The following is a 12,868-nucleotide window of genomic DNA, read 5'->3' as shown; positions in this document are numbered from 1 at the left end:
TTTCTACCCTTATCTTTCGCTTTGGCCTACTCTCTAGAGGAGTACGACAACATGATGCTACTTCCATTTTTGTGTCTGACAGAGAACAGTTATACCGATAACAACTACAGGTCCTTGACAGGAAAACGTAGCAGAGTTGTTTAAAGCATTTAGAAAGACAACTAATGTTTTTTTTCTGACCAGATGGGTAGATACATCTGACAACACATCCAGTTACAGATTCCCAGTTCGGATTAAAATCCACCACTGCCATCAGTCATGCCTGCAGTGAAGAGCCTGTCAGCTGCCTCTGTGGCTGCTTGTGGTTACTGAACGGAGTGGCTGAGCGGTCGTCCTGTGTGTGTCCTTCTCCTCTGCTATACGTCACCATAGCTAACCTCCATCAGCTGTGCTCATCATGCATGAATACAGCCCTCCCATCTCTGCTGCTATAAATCGGTTCCTAAGTCCCACACCCCCAAGCCCGCCACACACCGCCCCCCCCAGGCACACAGAGAGGCAGGAATTTAATAAAGCCTGCACTGGTAACACACCAGCTGATGACCAGGAGGTGTGTGTGAGTGGAATAATAAGTGATTTGGTGCATATAGCAGCCTGATGGCTTGAGAATGTAATAACATCCAGTTGAATATTCTCATGATGTCAATAGTCAAGTTAAGTCAGTCAGAATGGATCTCTTCTCTGGATCAGCGAACACACACACACACACACACACACACACACACACACACACACACAATGTGAGTATGAGGGCAGCTTGGTGACAGTCCTGATACCTGCAAGGCTTCTATGATTTGCAAAAACATCACACATACAGGGCAAATTCAAAGGTGAGGTCAAGCTGGAAGAGTGCTGCCACACATACACACACGTACGCACGCTTGACGCACACACACACACACACACACACACACACACACACACAGAATAAATTCCTGCAAGGAGTGTTACAGTGCCCACACACACATATAGACACATACAGAAACACACAGGCATGAGGAGCTGGTACAGGCTTTAGGGAGTGTTCAGTCAAGCAGGAAGCAAACATCAAACCGCTACAGCCAGGGGAGAGAGACACAGAAGAGGACACACACACACACACACACACACACACACACAGACACACACGGAGGGGGGGATGTCAAAAGAAGCGGCACAGAGATTTCTCCAGGGATTTGAGACTTGAGAGGAGTGGAGGGCAAACTGGCTCCCACTGAGCAGGAAGGGGCTCCAAACACAGACACACACACACACACACACACACACACACACACACACACAAACATACACACACACACACACACAGGAATGTACACACAAGCCTCCTCTCAGAGGAAACTCTGATTTGGAAACTATGTTATGCACTCAATTAACAGTATTTCACCCTCACATGACCAACTCTGAAGTCATGCAATCATTTTTGAGTTGGAACCTTTCCTATCTCTTCCATATGACATAAACACAGCATTAATTCATTTTCACAGATATGGCACAACTTCCCCAGAACCACAGAAGACAACTGTTCTCACAGGCAAAGTGTTAAGTCAAGGCTACTAAACTGAAAAGTGAAACTTTTGACACTAATGACAACATTAATACACTACCTGAATGTTTTGCAGCCCAGTTAGCACAGAAGATGAAGAGAAAAGACGAGAGAAACTAACGGTTCCTCCACACGGGTGAAAACAATCTTTTTTTTTCCGTCTTCCTTGTCATCGTTTTAAGAATATTTGCATCCATACGGATCCACTGAAAACGACCGAAAACGCTGTAGTTCATACTCCAGGCCTATAGGTGGCGCTTGACATTCACCAAAAACGGAGAAGAAGACACGGAGCATGCCCATTAAGCTTGCGCTCTGTAAACAGACAGCAGACGGAGTAACCGAACACAACAAGAAGATGAAAATGGCTAGTGCAAGGAAACCAGAATTGTTTGTGTGGACCGTTAATGAGGTCGAACTGCTGCTGCGACTCACACTCGACTACAAGGAGACTAAGTTGCAAGAAAGGCTCAATATCTTCTGCGGCACGAACACGAGCATGTAGGCCGCCATTGTTGTTGTTGTTGTTATGGGACGTCGCGGGGTGGGGCGATGGCGTCATCGTTTTGGAAAGTATGCGGATTTGCCGTCCACATGAAAATGGGAGGGCTGCGTTTTCGGATTTCTCCACCCTGAGACCCGTTTTCAAAAAAGTGCGTTTTCAGGCGCTGCGTTTTCAGGATCCGTGTGGACGGTCGGCCAAAACGATGCAATACGTCTGCGTTTTCGGAAAAAAAAACGTTGTCGTCTGGATGGGGCCTAAAAGAAGGCTGAGACTATCACACACAATTCAACAAGCAATTCAGTTGCTCTTATGTACCGTATGGACTCATGACCAATTAAAAAAGAAACCTGAATAAATGAATGGAGAAAATTATTACTGTGTTTTTCTTTCACCATGGTGTCATCCAGCCTGACAACAAAATTACCAATATATACTGCATTACATCCATACAGTCCCCCTGTTCTGCATCCTCTGACTGTGATTCACTGCTACAGCAACAACTGCAGCATTGTACAAGTCAAATTGTAGATAGGACAGAAAAGAATGTTCTAAATCACTGTTCCACAAACCTCTGCAAGTACAAGTATATATGAATAATCAAACAAACCCAACTTTTCACCTTTTTTCTGCTTGTGAGCTACAGTCTAACTCAGGGCCGAAGAACTGTCCTATGGAGACAGAGTGGATCAGCTGTTCCAAAACACAACACAGTGGACGTGAGTCACATGCTGACCAGTTACATATTCTAAAAAAATGTGTTCGTGACCTGATGCAGACAGCACAATCAGCAGCCACATCAGCTGAGTAGTGAAACCAACGTGGATGTTGCACTTCCTCTTGCAGCCTCGTAGATGTCAGCTTCACAAAAATCTGACTAAAGAGAATTCAAAGTCTGACAGAATTAAAGTCAAAACATTTCTGTAGCAACAATAAAGCTCTCAACAGCCGATTTAATTTCCACATTTGTGATTTCAACCAAATTTTCATCAAAACAGTTACAGTCCCAACCAACCCTAACCCATGGGAAGTCCTGTATAAGTCAAAATATAGGTTAATAAAGCCCCCACCTTGCTCTCTGACCAAAAGCCTGAACAAACGAAAAACATCAGTATGCCAAATGGAAATATGAAAAATAGCAGGAGTGACAAACTAAGTGGAAAGGCCACACTTTCACTTTGTAGAAAATGTATCTTTCATTTGCCCAAGTTCTCTGAAAATAACAATACATAGCAGGCGTTGCTATGACATGTAGTAACTGGGCTGTAAATCAGAGCTGCAGTGATTAATAGATTAGTTGTGAACTATGAAATAACTCGTCAACTATTTTGATAATCAATTCAAGTATTTTTCTTGAGAAAAAAAAATCAACTTAAAAATTGCCTGATTCCAGCTTCTGGACAGATTAACTAGAATGGCACTAAGTAGAGTGCATACCCCCTCTAAGGCCCCAAGATTCTTCCTGATATGCACCAAAAATTAAAAGGGTCTATTTTAGGCAGAGACCATCCTCTATCCAAGTTTCATGGAAATCCATTCAGTTGTTTTTGTGTAATCCTGCTGACAAATCAACCAACCAACCAACCTACATGGGAAACATAACCTTATTGGCAGAGGTCATTAATTGGGAAATTATTCGACATTTTTTAACATCACAGTAAAAGATAACACTAAAGTCGAGCAAAAATGCCAAGAGCTCAAATTAAAGCTATTAAGGCTATTGTTTCCCATTCAGAAGGGCTGCCCGATAAATCGAATTTTCATTGTCATCGCGATATGAACATGTGCAATAAACACATCGCAAAAGACTGCCTGACACACGATGAATAAGAAAAATTATTTTGTTTACATGCGCCATGCCTGCACCTTGAGCATGCCAACATTTAGCCTATCAGACGGAGCCCTGGATACAAGGGCCAATCAGATGAAGCCCCAGCTAGCCATTAGCTAACCTGACAAAATTAATCGGCATCAGTTTGGTGGTGATTGCCAGGTTATGATGGCTGAGGGAGGGGAGAAATGTGATGAAAATGTGGTCGACGAAGACCTTGTGTTGAAAAGAAACAGCACTTCTGCTATATGGACTTATTTTGGATTCAGGAGAGACGACGTGTTAGGAGTTGGCTTATAACAATAAGAGAAGGCCATCAATGTTGTCTTCCAACGAGGCAAAGAGTAGTAAACCCCACATGTCATGCAGTTTTCCTGAAGTCAAAAGGGACAGGCAGCTAACATGCTGTAAATATGTCTTATTTCACTGAGAGCCACACTGTGACTTGTTTAACTGAGGGAAAGTAACTAAACATTCTACTATGACACATGAGAAGCTGCCATCTTTCATTCCGTGCCAAAACTCCTTTGACATGCCATGGGTCAGTGCAGGAGCAATTAGTTAGCTGTGCAGAGCTAAACACCTTGGCAAGACTTCAAAATCTTGGCAATTGAAGAAAGACCTATTTTGAAAGGCATTTGGAAGACATTGCAGCAGCTTCTAACCATGCAACAAACTAACTGAAAATGTGGCCTGTCCCTCCATGTTTCAGTTCACCCTGAAAAAGTGGTTTGGACTGTAGACACAGTAGTCACGGAGCAGAAACAACAGACCAGTATCTCTTCCTCATATTCCACTGGGACTCCCCTCAACGCTCTGAACTCGACCGATTGCGTCAATGTTTGCTGTTGAATAAGTGTGGTTTCAAACTAAATGCTTAGTCGAAAGTATTGGTAAGTGATGGCAATTAAGAGTCAGTGCACCTGAGTGGTCGTTGTTACAGCGAACCAGCAACTCATATGTAGACGAATCCTAACAGGGTTTAGAATACAACTGAGGGTATAATCAGTTTCAAAATGGAAATTTGAGGATTGAACAAAAGCTGGAGCCATTCGACCCTTACTGAGTCTGGGCCTTGGTAGTGACTGCCTGTCACCAGGCATTCAGACGACAGCACTGTCCTTCAACACCATGGATGTAGAGGGACCAGAGGGGCCAGGATTCCAATAATGGGCTGACAGAAAAGTGACCGAGCAAGAATTTGGAAGGAATTTGAAGGATTCACAGAAGTGGTGATGATGCAAGTGTGAGACTAGGCCTGTTTGTTCGGAGTCCAATGCTGTCCATTGTATTCAAGGCTGTTATTGTTCCAGAACATATCCTCAAGCCTACAGTCCAGACCGAGTCAGCCAATAGCTGAGAATCAACAGTAGCTGTCTGGTCAGACCTCATGTCCTATCCTCACTAGGAATAAATGCAAAGACTGCAGTTGAAACCTGGTAAGAAAAGGTTTGCAAATTACCTTGTGGTAGTTTTCTCGCACCTTGCCCTTGGATGAGTCGATTTAAAATTGACCCTAAAGTAACTCTATGTTTACCCTAGATCACTGTTTCCAAACCCTATTCAATGGAGTCTACATATGGATTATGTGGAGTTCTGTTACACAAGCAAAATAGTCCTGCCATAGTTTGGGGCATCAGGTTGGGTTTGGGCTGTTTTGTTGCATAAATTCTTTAGATCACGTTACGTAAAGATGCTGGAACATGTCAGATCTTAGTTTTAGGCACGTATAGAGCTCCCTTGTTCACCTTTGTCATGCCTATGAGCTATGAGCAGTTGCAAAATTGTCAAAAAGTAAACTAGTCAGCATTAAGAGAAAAAGCCAAGAGTAGGGTAAGTAAGTATTCTGGTACCAATACTTGAGACTAAACGGTATGCTCTCTGCTTACTTATAATATTCTTATATATTCAAAGAAAGCATGAATAAGACTATTAACTTGAACAAGTATCCAATCCCATCCACTGATACTCAGGGGACAGACAACTTTCTGTCAGTATTGAATTAATAACAATAATTCCAACCCCCAAACAAATTTTAAAGAAAAGCCTAAAAAAATAATTGTATATTAACATCTTTTCTTTTCTTTCCGAAAATAATAATAACAATAATAATAATAATAAAAAACATAATTTCTATAGCACCTTTCAAAAGAGTTTCACAGGGCTTTACAGAACCAAATGAACCAAAACTGCGACAGCCCTGTTGAATAACTAGGAATAACCAAAACATCAATACTAAAAGCAACACATAACCAGTGTAAGGGAGCGAGGATTGGTGTAGAGTGATCATATTCCCTAGTGTGAGTCAAAATTCTGGCAGCAGACTTTTGGATGAGCTAATCCCATTAATCATTTGAGACCCATCTCCTTGGGGACACTGCCAATCCACAGAGACAGATTACCAACTGGGCAGAACGGACCCCAAGGCCACACATCTGGAGGGGGGCACAAGCCCCGGGTTCACTGCATGCCAATTAGCTTTTGGTAACTTCACTGATTGCAAATTTGTTCAGAGAATTTGCACCACTCAACTACGACGAGTTATTGATATAAATGTAATTCTCTGTCAAAACCAATTTTTAATGGTTCTATTTTATGTAATGTTATGCCCATATGGTACAGATTACTCATAAAGTTGTGTTTCATAAAATCACAATTAGTAGTCACAGTTAGTGACAAGGGGAATCGTGCTTTTGTTATCAGCGCCCGAAATCTACAGCACCGTTGGCCTCCTCAACAGAAATAAACGGGCGGATCCAGGATTTTTTTTTTTTTTACTGTCCTTGACATTGCAACATTTTTATTTTTTGGACATTTCATTAATTTCTCAGGACATGATGCATGGATCTTGTGGCTGGCATCTGTGAGTGAGTACAGTTTGATGCAGATGAAGGGGGCAGCTGAGCCTTGGTGGAGGTCTGTGCTCTACTGAGTGCCATACTAGTTATTACTATCATAACATGGGGGTATTTATTCTGGCAGAGGAGAACTGGTCATTGGGTCAATCATGTCCGTGTCTGCTGTCTGCTCAGTACTCAGTTGGGGCTTTGAGGTGAGTTGACATACAGAATGCGCAGAGGGCCGTAGGGTGAGTCAATACGGGCCCAAGACCAGTGTTTTGGCCATGCTCCTCTGAATTTGTTATACTAATCTAATTTGTGACTTGTCAGCTCCCACTGCTGTACACAATCTCATGCCTCTGTGCACCATCTCTGAATGTGTCCTGCTCTGGTCCCCACCACATTCAGTGTGTTCTGGCTGTGTTCACACCTGCATTCACAGCTGTCTGCTTGTCACATCTAACTGTCACTCACCTGACCGTCTGTGTTTGCATGCGAGCACTTAACATGTGCGACCGTGCTCGTATATTTACATGCCTACATGCGCACACACGCAGAGTGCGTGTGAGCGCATTCTGCATGCATTCATACATACCGATGAGCAGCGGTTGTGGGCTATTTATAAAGCAGCTATATTAGCTCACCGTATGTGTCAGCTGCTGCTCTCAAAATGGCCACGGACAACACGCGCAACAGCAGGAAAACTAGGTGGCAAAGTAGGTAGAGCACATGAAAGTGCCCGCTCACAACCCGCAGACAGACAGAGAATAAGTGTGTGTGTGTGAGTGTGTGTGTGGGTGTGTATGCATGTTAATGTCAGCTATGGGTGTGTGAAAAGCTACAGGGCCATTTTGTCGTCCAACAGGTCCACAAAATACACATGTTTGCCAATGTGCACAAGAACCTAGAGACACTAACAACCCTGGAGAGGTTGCACACACACACACACACACACACACACACGCACACACATGTTCACACACGCAGCACGGCAACAAGTAAAGCCTGTTCAGCGCAGCAGAGCAGCCTCTGAGTCACACTGGCTCGTCAAACTTGCATCAAGACAGCAGACTTGTTCCTGAGAAAATCCCTCTGTGTGTGTGCGTGTGTGTGTGTGTGAGGAGACAGAGAGAGACAGGTGAAGTGTGAGAGCACCGACTGATGAAGGAGTAAAGCTTCAACAGCAGCAAAAGACAGTGCATCTATCCATTCACACTGATTTGACTGCATGTGTGTGAACCTGCACGTGCGCGTGTGTGTGTGTGTGTGTGTGTGTGTTACAGGGGAGGGAAACAGTGATATTTGTGAATTCCTCCTGCAGGGCAGAGAGGCAGAGAGGTGGGCGTTGATGAGAGCTGAGGGAAATCTCTGTGCCCGCCGACCAGTCCAAGCAGCCCCTCACCGCCTGAGACGCTGCTCACACTGCCTCTCTGTCTCCCCCCTGCATCTACTGGTCTCTCTCGCTCTCTCTCCCCTTTCTCTCTCTTCCTCTCTCGCCACACATGTCCAACTCACTTGATGAAGCAGCGAGCTCCCTCGAATGTGTATCCTTCCTCCCATCCTGTTGGTAAATCTGGAAGGACAGGGGAAGGGGGAAGAGGACAGACAAAACACTGAAACATTAGCAGCTGTGCAGAGAGATATGAAGCTGATCTCTCTCTCTCTCTCGCTCACAAACACACAATCACACACACACACACACACACACACACACCTGCACAGCAATGCAGTGTCTGGACCACAAATAGCTAATTTGGCTTGTGCTTTTTGATGCGATTCCGCGCCCCCTCCCCATTACCAGACAAGATTTACTGATCACTGGATCATTGTGTGCGTGCAGCGGTTGGCCTCTAGGTGTTTGAATACACTGTTGATCTGCATGCAACGATGCCTATCCATCCGTCACCTCTCTCCTGACGCGGGCAGATGTGTATGATTTTGGAATATATCGGCTTTGCACCGACGCACCAGACGCGTTGCATTGTTCTTGAAGCAGCCTCGGTGCCTGTACGTGCTCGGAAATACTCGCTTTCTGCAGCAGAAAAAGCCTGTCAGCGGGAAATGTGTCAAATGTCACTGCAGGGAATCGGCTCCGAAATCGGTTAACGCCTACGTGACGGAACTTTTAAAAAGTGTGTCGCAAAGTGTCCAGGTGGAGAGAGCTGGAGGAGGCGTGTGTGAGGAGGGGGAGGGCGGCGTGCGTAATGGTCCGCCAGAGGAGAGCAGAGAGGGGAGCGGAGCAGAGGAGGCTGTTGCTTTGCTGCAGAGAAGAAATCTCCCCTCATCGTCTTCCACCGCTCTCTCCGCAACTTGTCGCCCCTTTTTTCTCCGCCGTGACGCGCGGATAACCTTTCCCTGGCGCGGCGTGCGCGCATGTGTGTGCGTGTTTTCGCAGTGATTAACGAAAAGCCACATTCTCAGACTGTTTACCTGGAGTTTTCCTGTGCCCCGTGATTACGGCTTCTCCAGTAACAGGATGCAACCAGGTCGTACTCTTTGCTTCTTCGCTGTTGGTGGGGAAAAAAACGGGGAGAAGGTGAACAGAGAACCCGAAAAAGACAAACAGGAAAAATGCGTCGGAGAAATAAGCAGTGCGTATCCATAAATCCATGTGTCCGCGTGATATTTACTTGATGAAGAATATGCGTCCATCCCGAGTCACGCCATAACTCCAAGAAGAGGGGAGGCAGGAGAGCCAGTCCGGCTTAGGGTCCGCCGCCATGTCTAGCTGAGAGCAGTACTGCTCTGGGTTACTACACACAGGGGCTAGAGTGCGCGGGTCCGTGCCAAGCGCGCGAGGGATTCCGCGTGCGCGCGCATCCAGGAGATGGGAGCGCGCCCAGAGGATAAAGACACAAGCAATGATTTTCTGCCAAGTGACGGGAGGAGGTGGGATATGTTTTTTTGGCAGACATCCTCATCAGCGTGTGGCTAAACTGACCCCATGTGAAGTTCACTATTAGGGTGGGTCTTGCAGTGTGAGTTTATGATCACTCAACCAGCCAGTCAGTCAGGTCATATATAGTTACAGTGCAGCAAATCGGTTCAAACGTGAATGACACTCAGAATGGCTGAACCTCGTCCCGTCCTCGCTTGTGAGTGACTGAGCCTTTCGAGGATGCTCCTTCATATGCAACCTTCATCATGATACTGTCGCCTGTTACCAGTGAACCTGTTTACCTATGGAATGTTCCAAACAGGTGTTTTGGAGCATTCCCCCAGTCGAAGTTGGTGAGGCAAAATGTAAAGTTTATTAAGGTTTCACACAACATCCCAACTCTTTTGGTTGGTGTGTGTGTGTTTGTGTGTGTGCGTACATGTACACTTGCAATGACTGTTTGTGGTGTTTGTTCATGCATGCATGCTTGTTATGAATATGGTATACGGTGCATGTTTCTTACATAATATATGAACTGTACGTACTTTACTTGGAGACAAGTCCTCTGTTGCTTTTTTCCATTTATTATGAATAAAAGGCAACTGCCATAGAAGTCCAAAACATTGAAAAAATAAGATGAGTGAATTTTCATCTGCCGTTAGATCCTCTGGTTGAGATTTTTTTTTTTTTCCAGATAAAGAACAACAGTGTTTTAAAGAGCAGTTCTAGCACAGGCCTCCTAAACAACTTCAACACTCCTTGTTTTAGATTCTTCACATTAGTAGAGCTCTATTGGAGGGACGCGTGTGCCTTCCAAAGACATTCCCTCACAACTCGCTCGAAAATCGCTCTGTCAAATGTCCGATAAACAGCTCCATTGTAACACAGACTGACAGATGAATGGCAGACCTCCTTTTGAATGAGAACAACCGTTATGGGCAAAGTACATGTAAAAAAACATTTTGTCATATAATATCAAAATCAAATAGATTCCTCTGACCACTATCACACTTTTTAACTCCACACACCAGCACTGTTGTCAGGACCACATAAACTGAGACCAAGTCCTGACCAAGACTAGAGTGCTTCAAGACTAAGACAAGTCCAAGACTTTTGGGTGTTGAGAGCAAGTCAAGGCCAAGACTAAGACTGAGTCAGGCAAAGACCCACAGAGCCTTGCACTGCATTCAACACAATCCAATGTGGAACATGCTAACCAGGATCTTCATAAATGGATCTGAAAGATACACATTTGCATCAAATTACAAGTTAAAGCGTCCCCTCATTCACCTCTTTTATGGCGATATACAGTATACATGCATGTATGTATCCAGTAAGTGTACCATGACAAACCACGTAATAATAAATGAATCAAGAGGCATTGCATAGTGTGTGGACATTTCACTGTTCTTTGACAGAATACAAACACTGAGCAGCTCAAACCTTAATTATGCAACACTGCTTGTCCGTGTTTATCCATCCACCATTACAACACAACTGTCTTCCAATCGTCTGTTCTTTTGAATATTTCCTCTTGCTCTGGATAATTTTCTATTCTGGAATCTCAAATTGCATTTAATCAAAACCTAAAAGTTTTCGATAGCATGTATAGAAGATTTTAAATCACCGCTTAGAGTCTGTGTACACAATTAAAAGCAACGGCAATGAAAGAAAAAATTGGTGTTTTGGTGATGGTGGTAGATAGCACTACCTAACTTCCATGTTGGTGTGCACTTGATCTACATTCATCATTCATTATCGCCACACATTTACGCAGGCTCTAAATGCCTCGGTATGCTCCAAAATGGACACGGGCAAACACAGCGGAGCAGACAAACAAACACCACTGGAGCTGTTCACCCGTCAGAACATACAAGCTGGTATGACGAAAATTTCCTCGATCTTAACGTGAACAAAACCAAAGAGCTTGTCATTGATTTAAAAAAAAAAATGGTGGAAAACCTAAGCCAAGTACAATTCATGGGAACAAGGTCGAAATTGTTGAAACTTACAAGTACTTAGGCGCTGTTTTCGATTCACAGTCGAAGTTTGACAAAAATATTGAGTCCATTGTCAAACGAGGCCAGCAGAGAATCCACTTACTAAGAAAGCTGAACTCTTTTAGAGTCTGTAACAAAATGTTGTGTATGTTTTATCAGTCTTTTGTCGAGAGCATTTTAACTTTTTCCTTCATCTGCTGCTTTGGTGGCCTGGCTGTAAGAGACAAAAACAGCCTTTGCAGCATCGTAAAGGTCTGTTCTAAAATAACTGGCGTCCAGCAGAGGGACTTGTAGGAGAGGCAGGTGGTTCAGAAAGCTAAAGAAATAATTTCCCAGTATGGCCACATCCTGTCATCTGAGTTCACGACGATGCCTTCGGGCCGTCGTTTTATAGCACCTATCAGGAGGACAAATAGGTATGCCAATTCTTTTATCCCATCTGCATTTAAGCTCTTGAACATGGACAGTGGCAGCCACTCTTTGTAACATTGCAACTTTGTGTCCTTGTTACTTAATGTGCCACTTATTTATTTATTACTATTTATTCTTATTCTTGGTCTCTGGTATTTAGTTGTGCCACTCCACACAATTATGTGACAGTGGCCTAAGTGCCTTGGCCACCTGGGGACATGTACTGATCTGCATATTGTACTCCTGTTTGTCGTCTGCTGCTCGTTGTTATGCCATGGTTGTTGTTTGTGTTTTGTTTTTTTTTTATGCCAGAACTGCTTGAACTGAATTGTCCCCCGGGGACTAATAAAGTTGTCTGAACTGAACTGAACTGAACTGAACTGAACAATCCACACATATATTACATGCTGTCATCACTTCTGGCAGCAAGGTGCCTTTACAAGCAGATGAATGAAGGAAAATGGTAGAACTGTTTGCACACTTTGAAAAATCTGAAGCCTAACATTAGCTTGTCACTTCAGTAAGGCTTCAGAGGCACTGTGAACGGAACCATGTCAATGCTACAACGTGGACTAGGTTTATTTGATTTTTTTAAGTTACATATTACATCAAATTCTTTCAAACTTCATTTTTTTCAAGTAACTGTCAATCTTTATAGATATACTTCATTCTTAGCTCCACGGGTTAGCCGCCCAGCCCGCCTGCCCTCCTCACTCATTGCTTACTCCCCTGGACTGATTCTCTGCCTCCACTCTCTGCATTCTGGTTCAAAACAAAAACGCAAACCTTAACAGAACAAAGCTCAACAGACACTGAACACCAGCGTCATGCCCTCTCCTCTCAAGGAGTCAAGGAGGGACAAC

The 12,868-nt window shown here is 44.1% G+C and overlaps 1 protein-coding gene across 15 annotated transcripts in view; it reads right to left on the bottom strand.

Annotated features, from left to right (window-relative positions):
- The window catches only part of LOC115595208 (pleckstrin homology domain-containing family A member 5-like), a 234,431-nt gene extending 224,488 nt beyond the window's left edge, over positions 1-9,943 (bottom strand). For 7 of the 15 annotated variants that reach the window (XM_030439372.1, XM_030439374.1, XM_030439376.1 and 4 more), the window contains exons 1-3: positions 9,347-9,924; positions 9,147-9,223; positions 8,232-8,289 (exon numbers count right to left, since the gene is read on the bottom strand). In XM_030439372.1, coding sequence (XP_030295232.1) covers positions 8,232-8,289; positions 9,147-9,223; positions 9,347-9,438 — 227 coding nt within the window. In that variant the 5' untranslated portion in view covers positions 9,439-9,924. Of the gene's footprint in view, positions 1-8,231; positions 8,290-9,146; positions 9,224-9,346 lie in introns of those variants that run through there. The other 8 variants (XM_030439381.1, XM_030439385.1, XM_030439386.1 and 5 more) reach the window with 5 other exon arrangements.
- Between the last annotated feature and the right edge of the window lie 2,925 nt (positions 9,944-12,868).

This window comes from Sparus aurata, chromosome 14 (assembly GCF_900880675.1).
Source record: "Sparus aurata chromosome 14, fSpaAur1.1, whole genome shotgun sequence".
NCBI lineage: Eukaryota > Metazoa > Chordata > Actinopteri > Spariformes > Sparidae > Sparus > Sparus aurata.
Note: the sequence above shows the minus strand (reverse complement) of the source record. Positions and strands in the feature narration are given on the sequence as shown.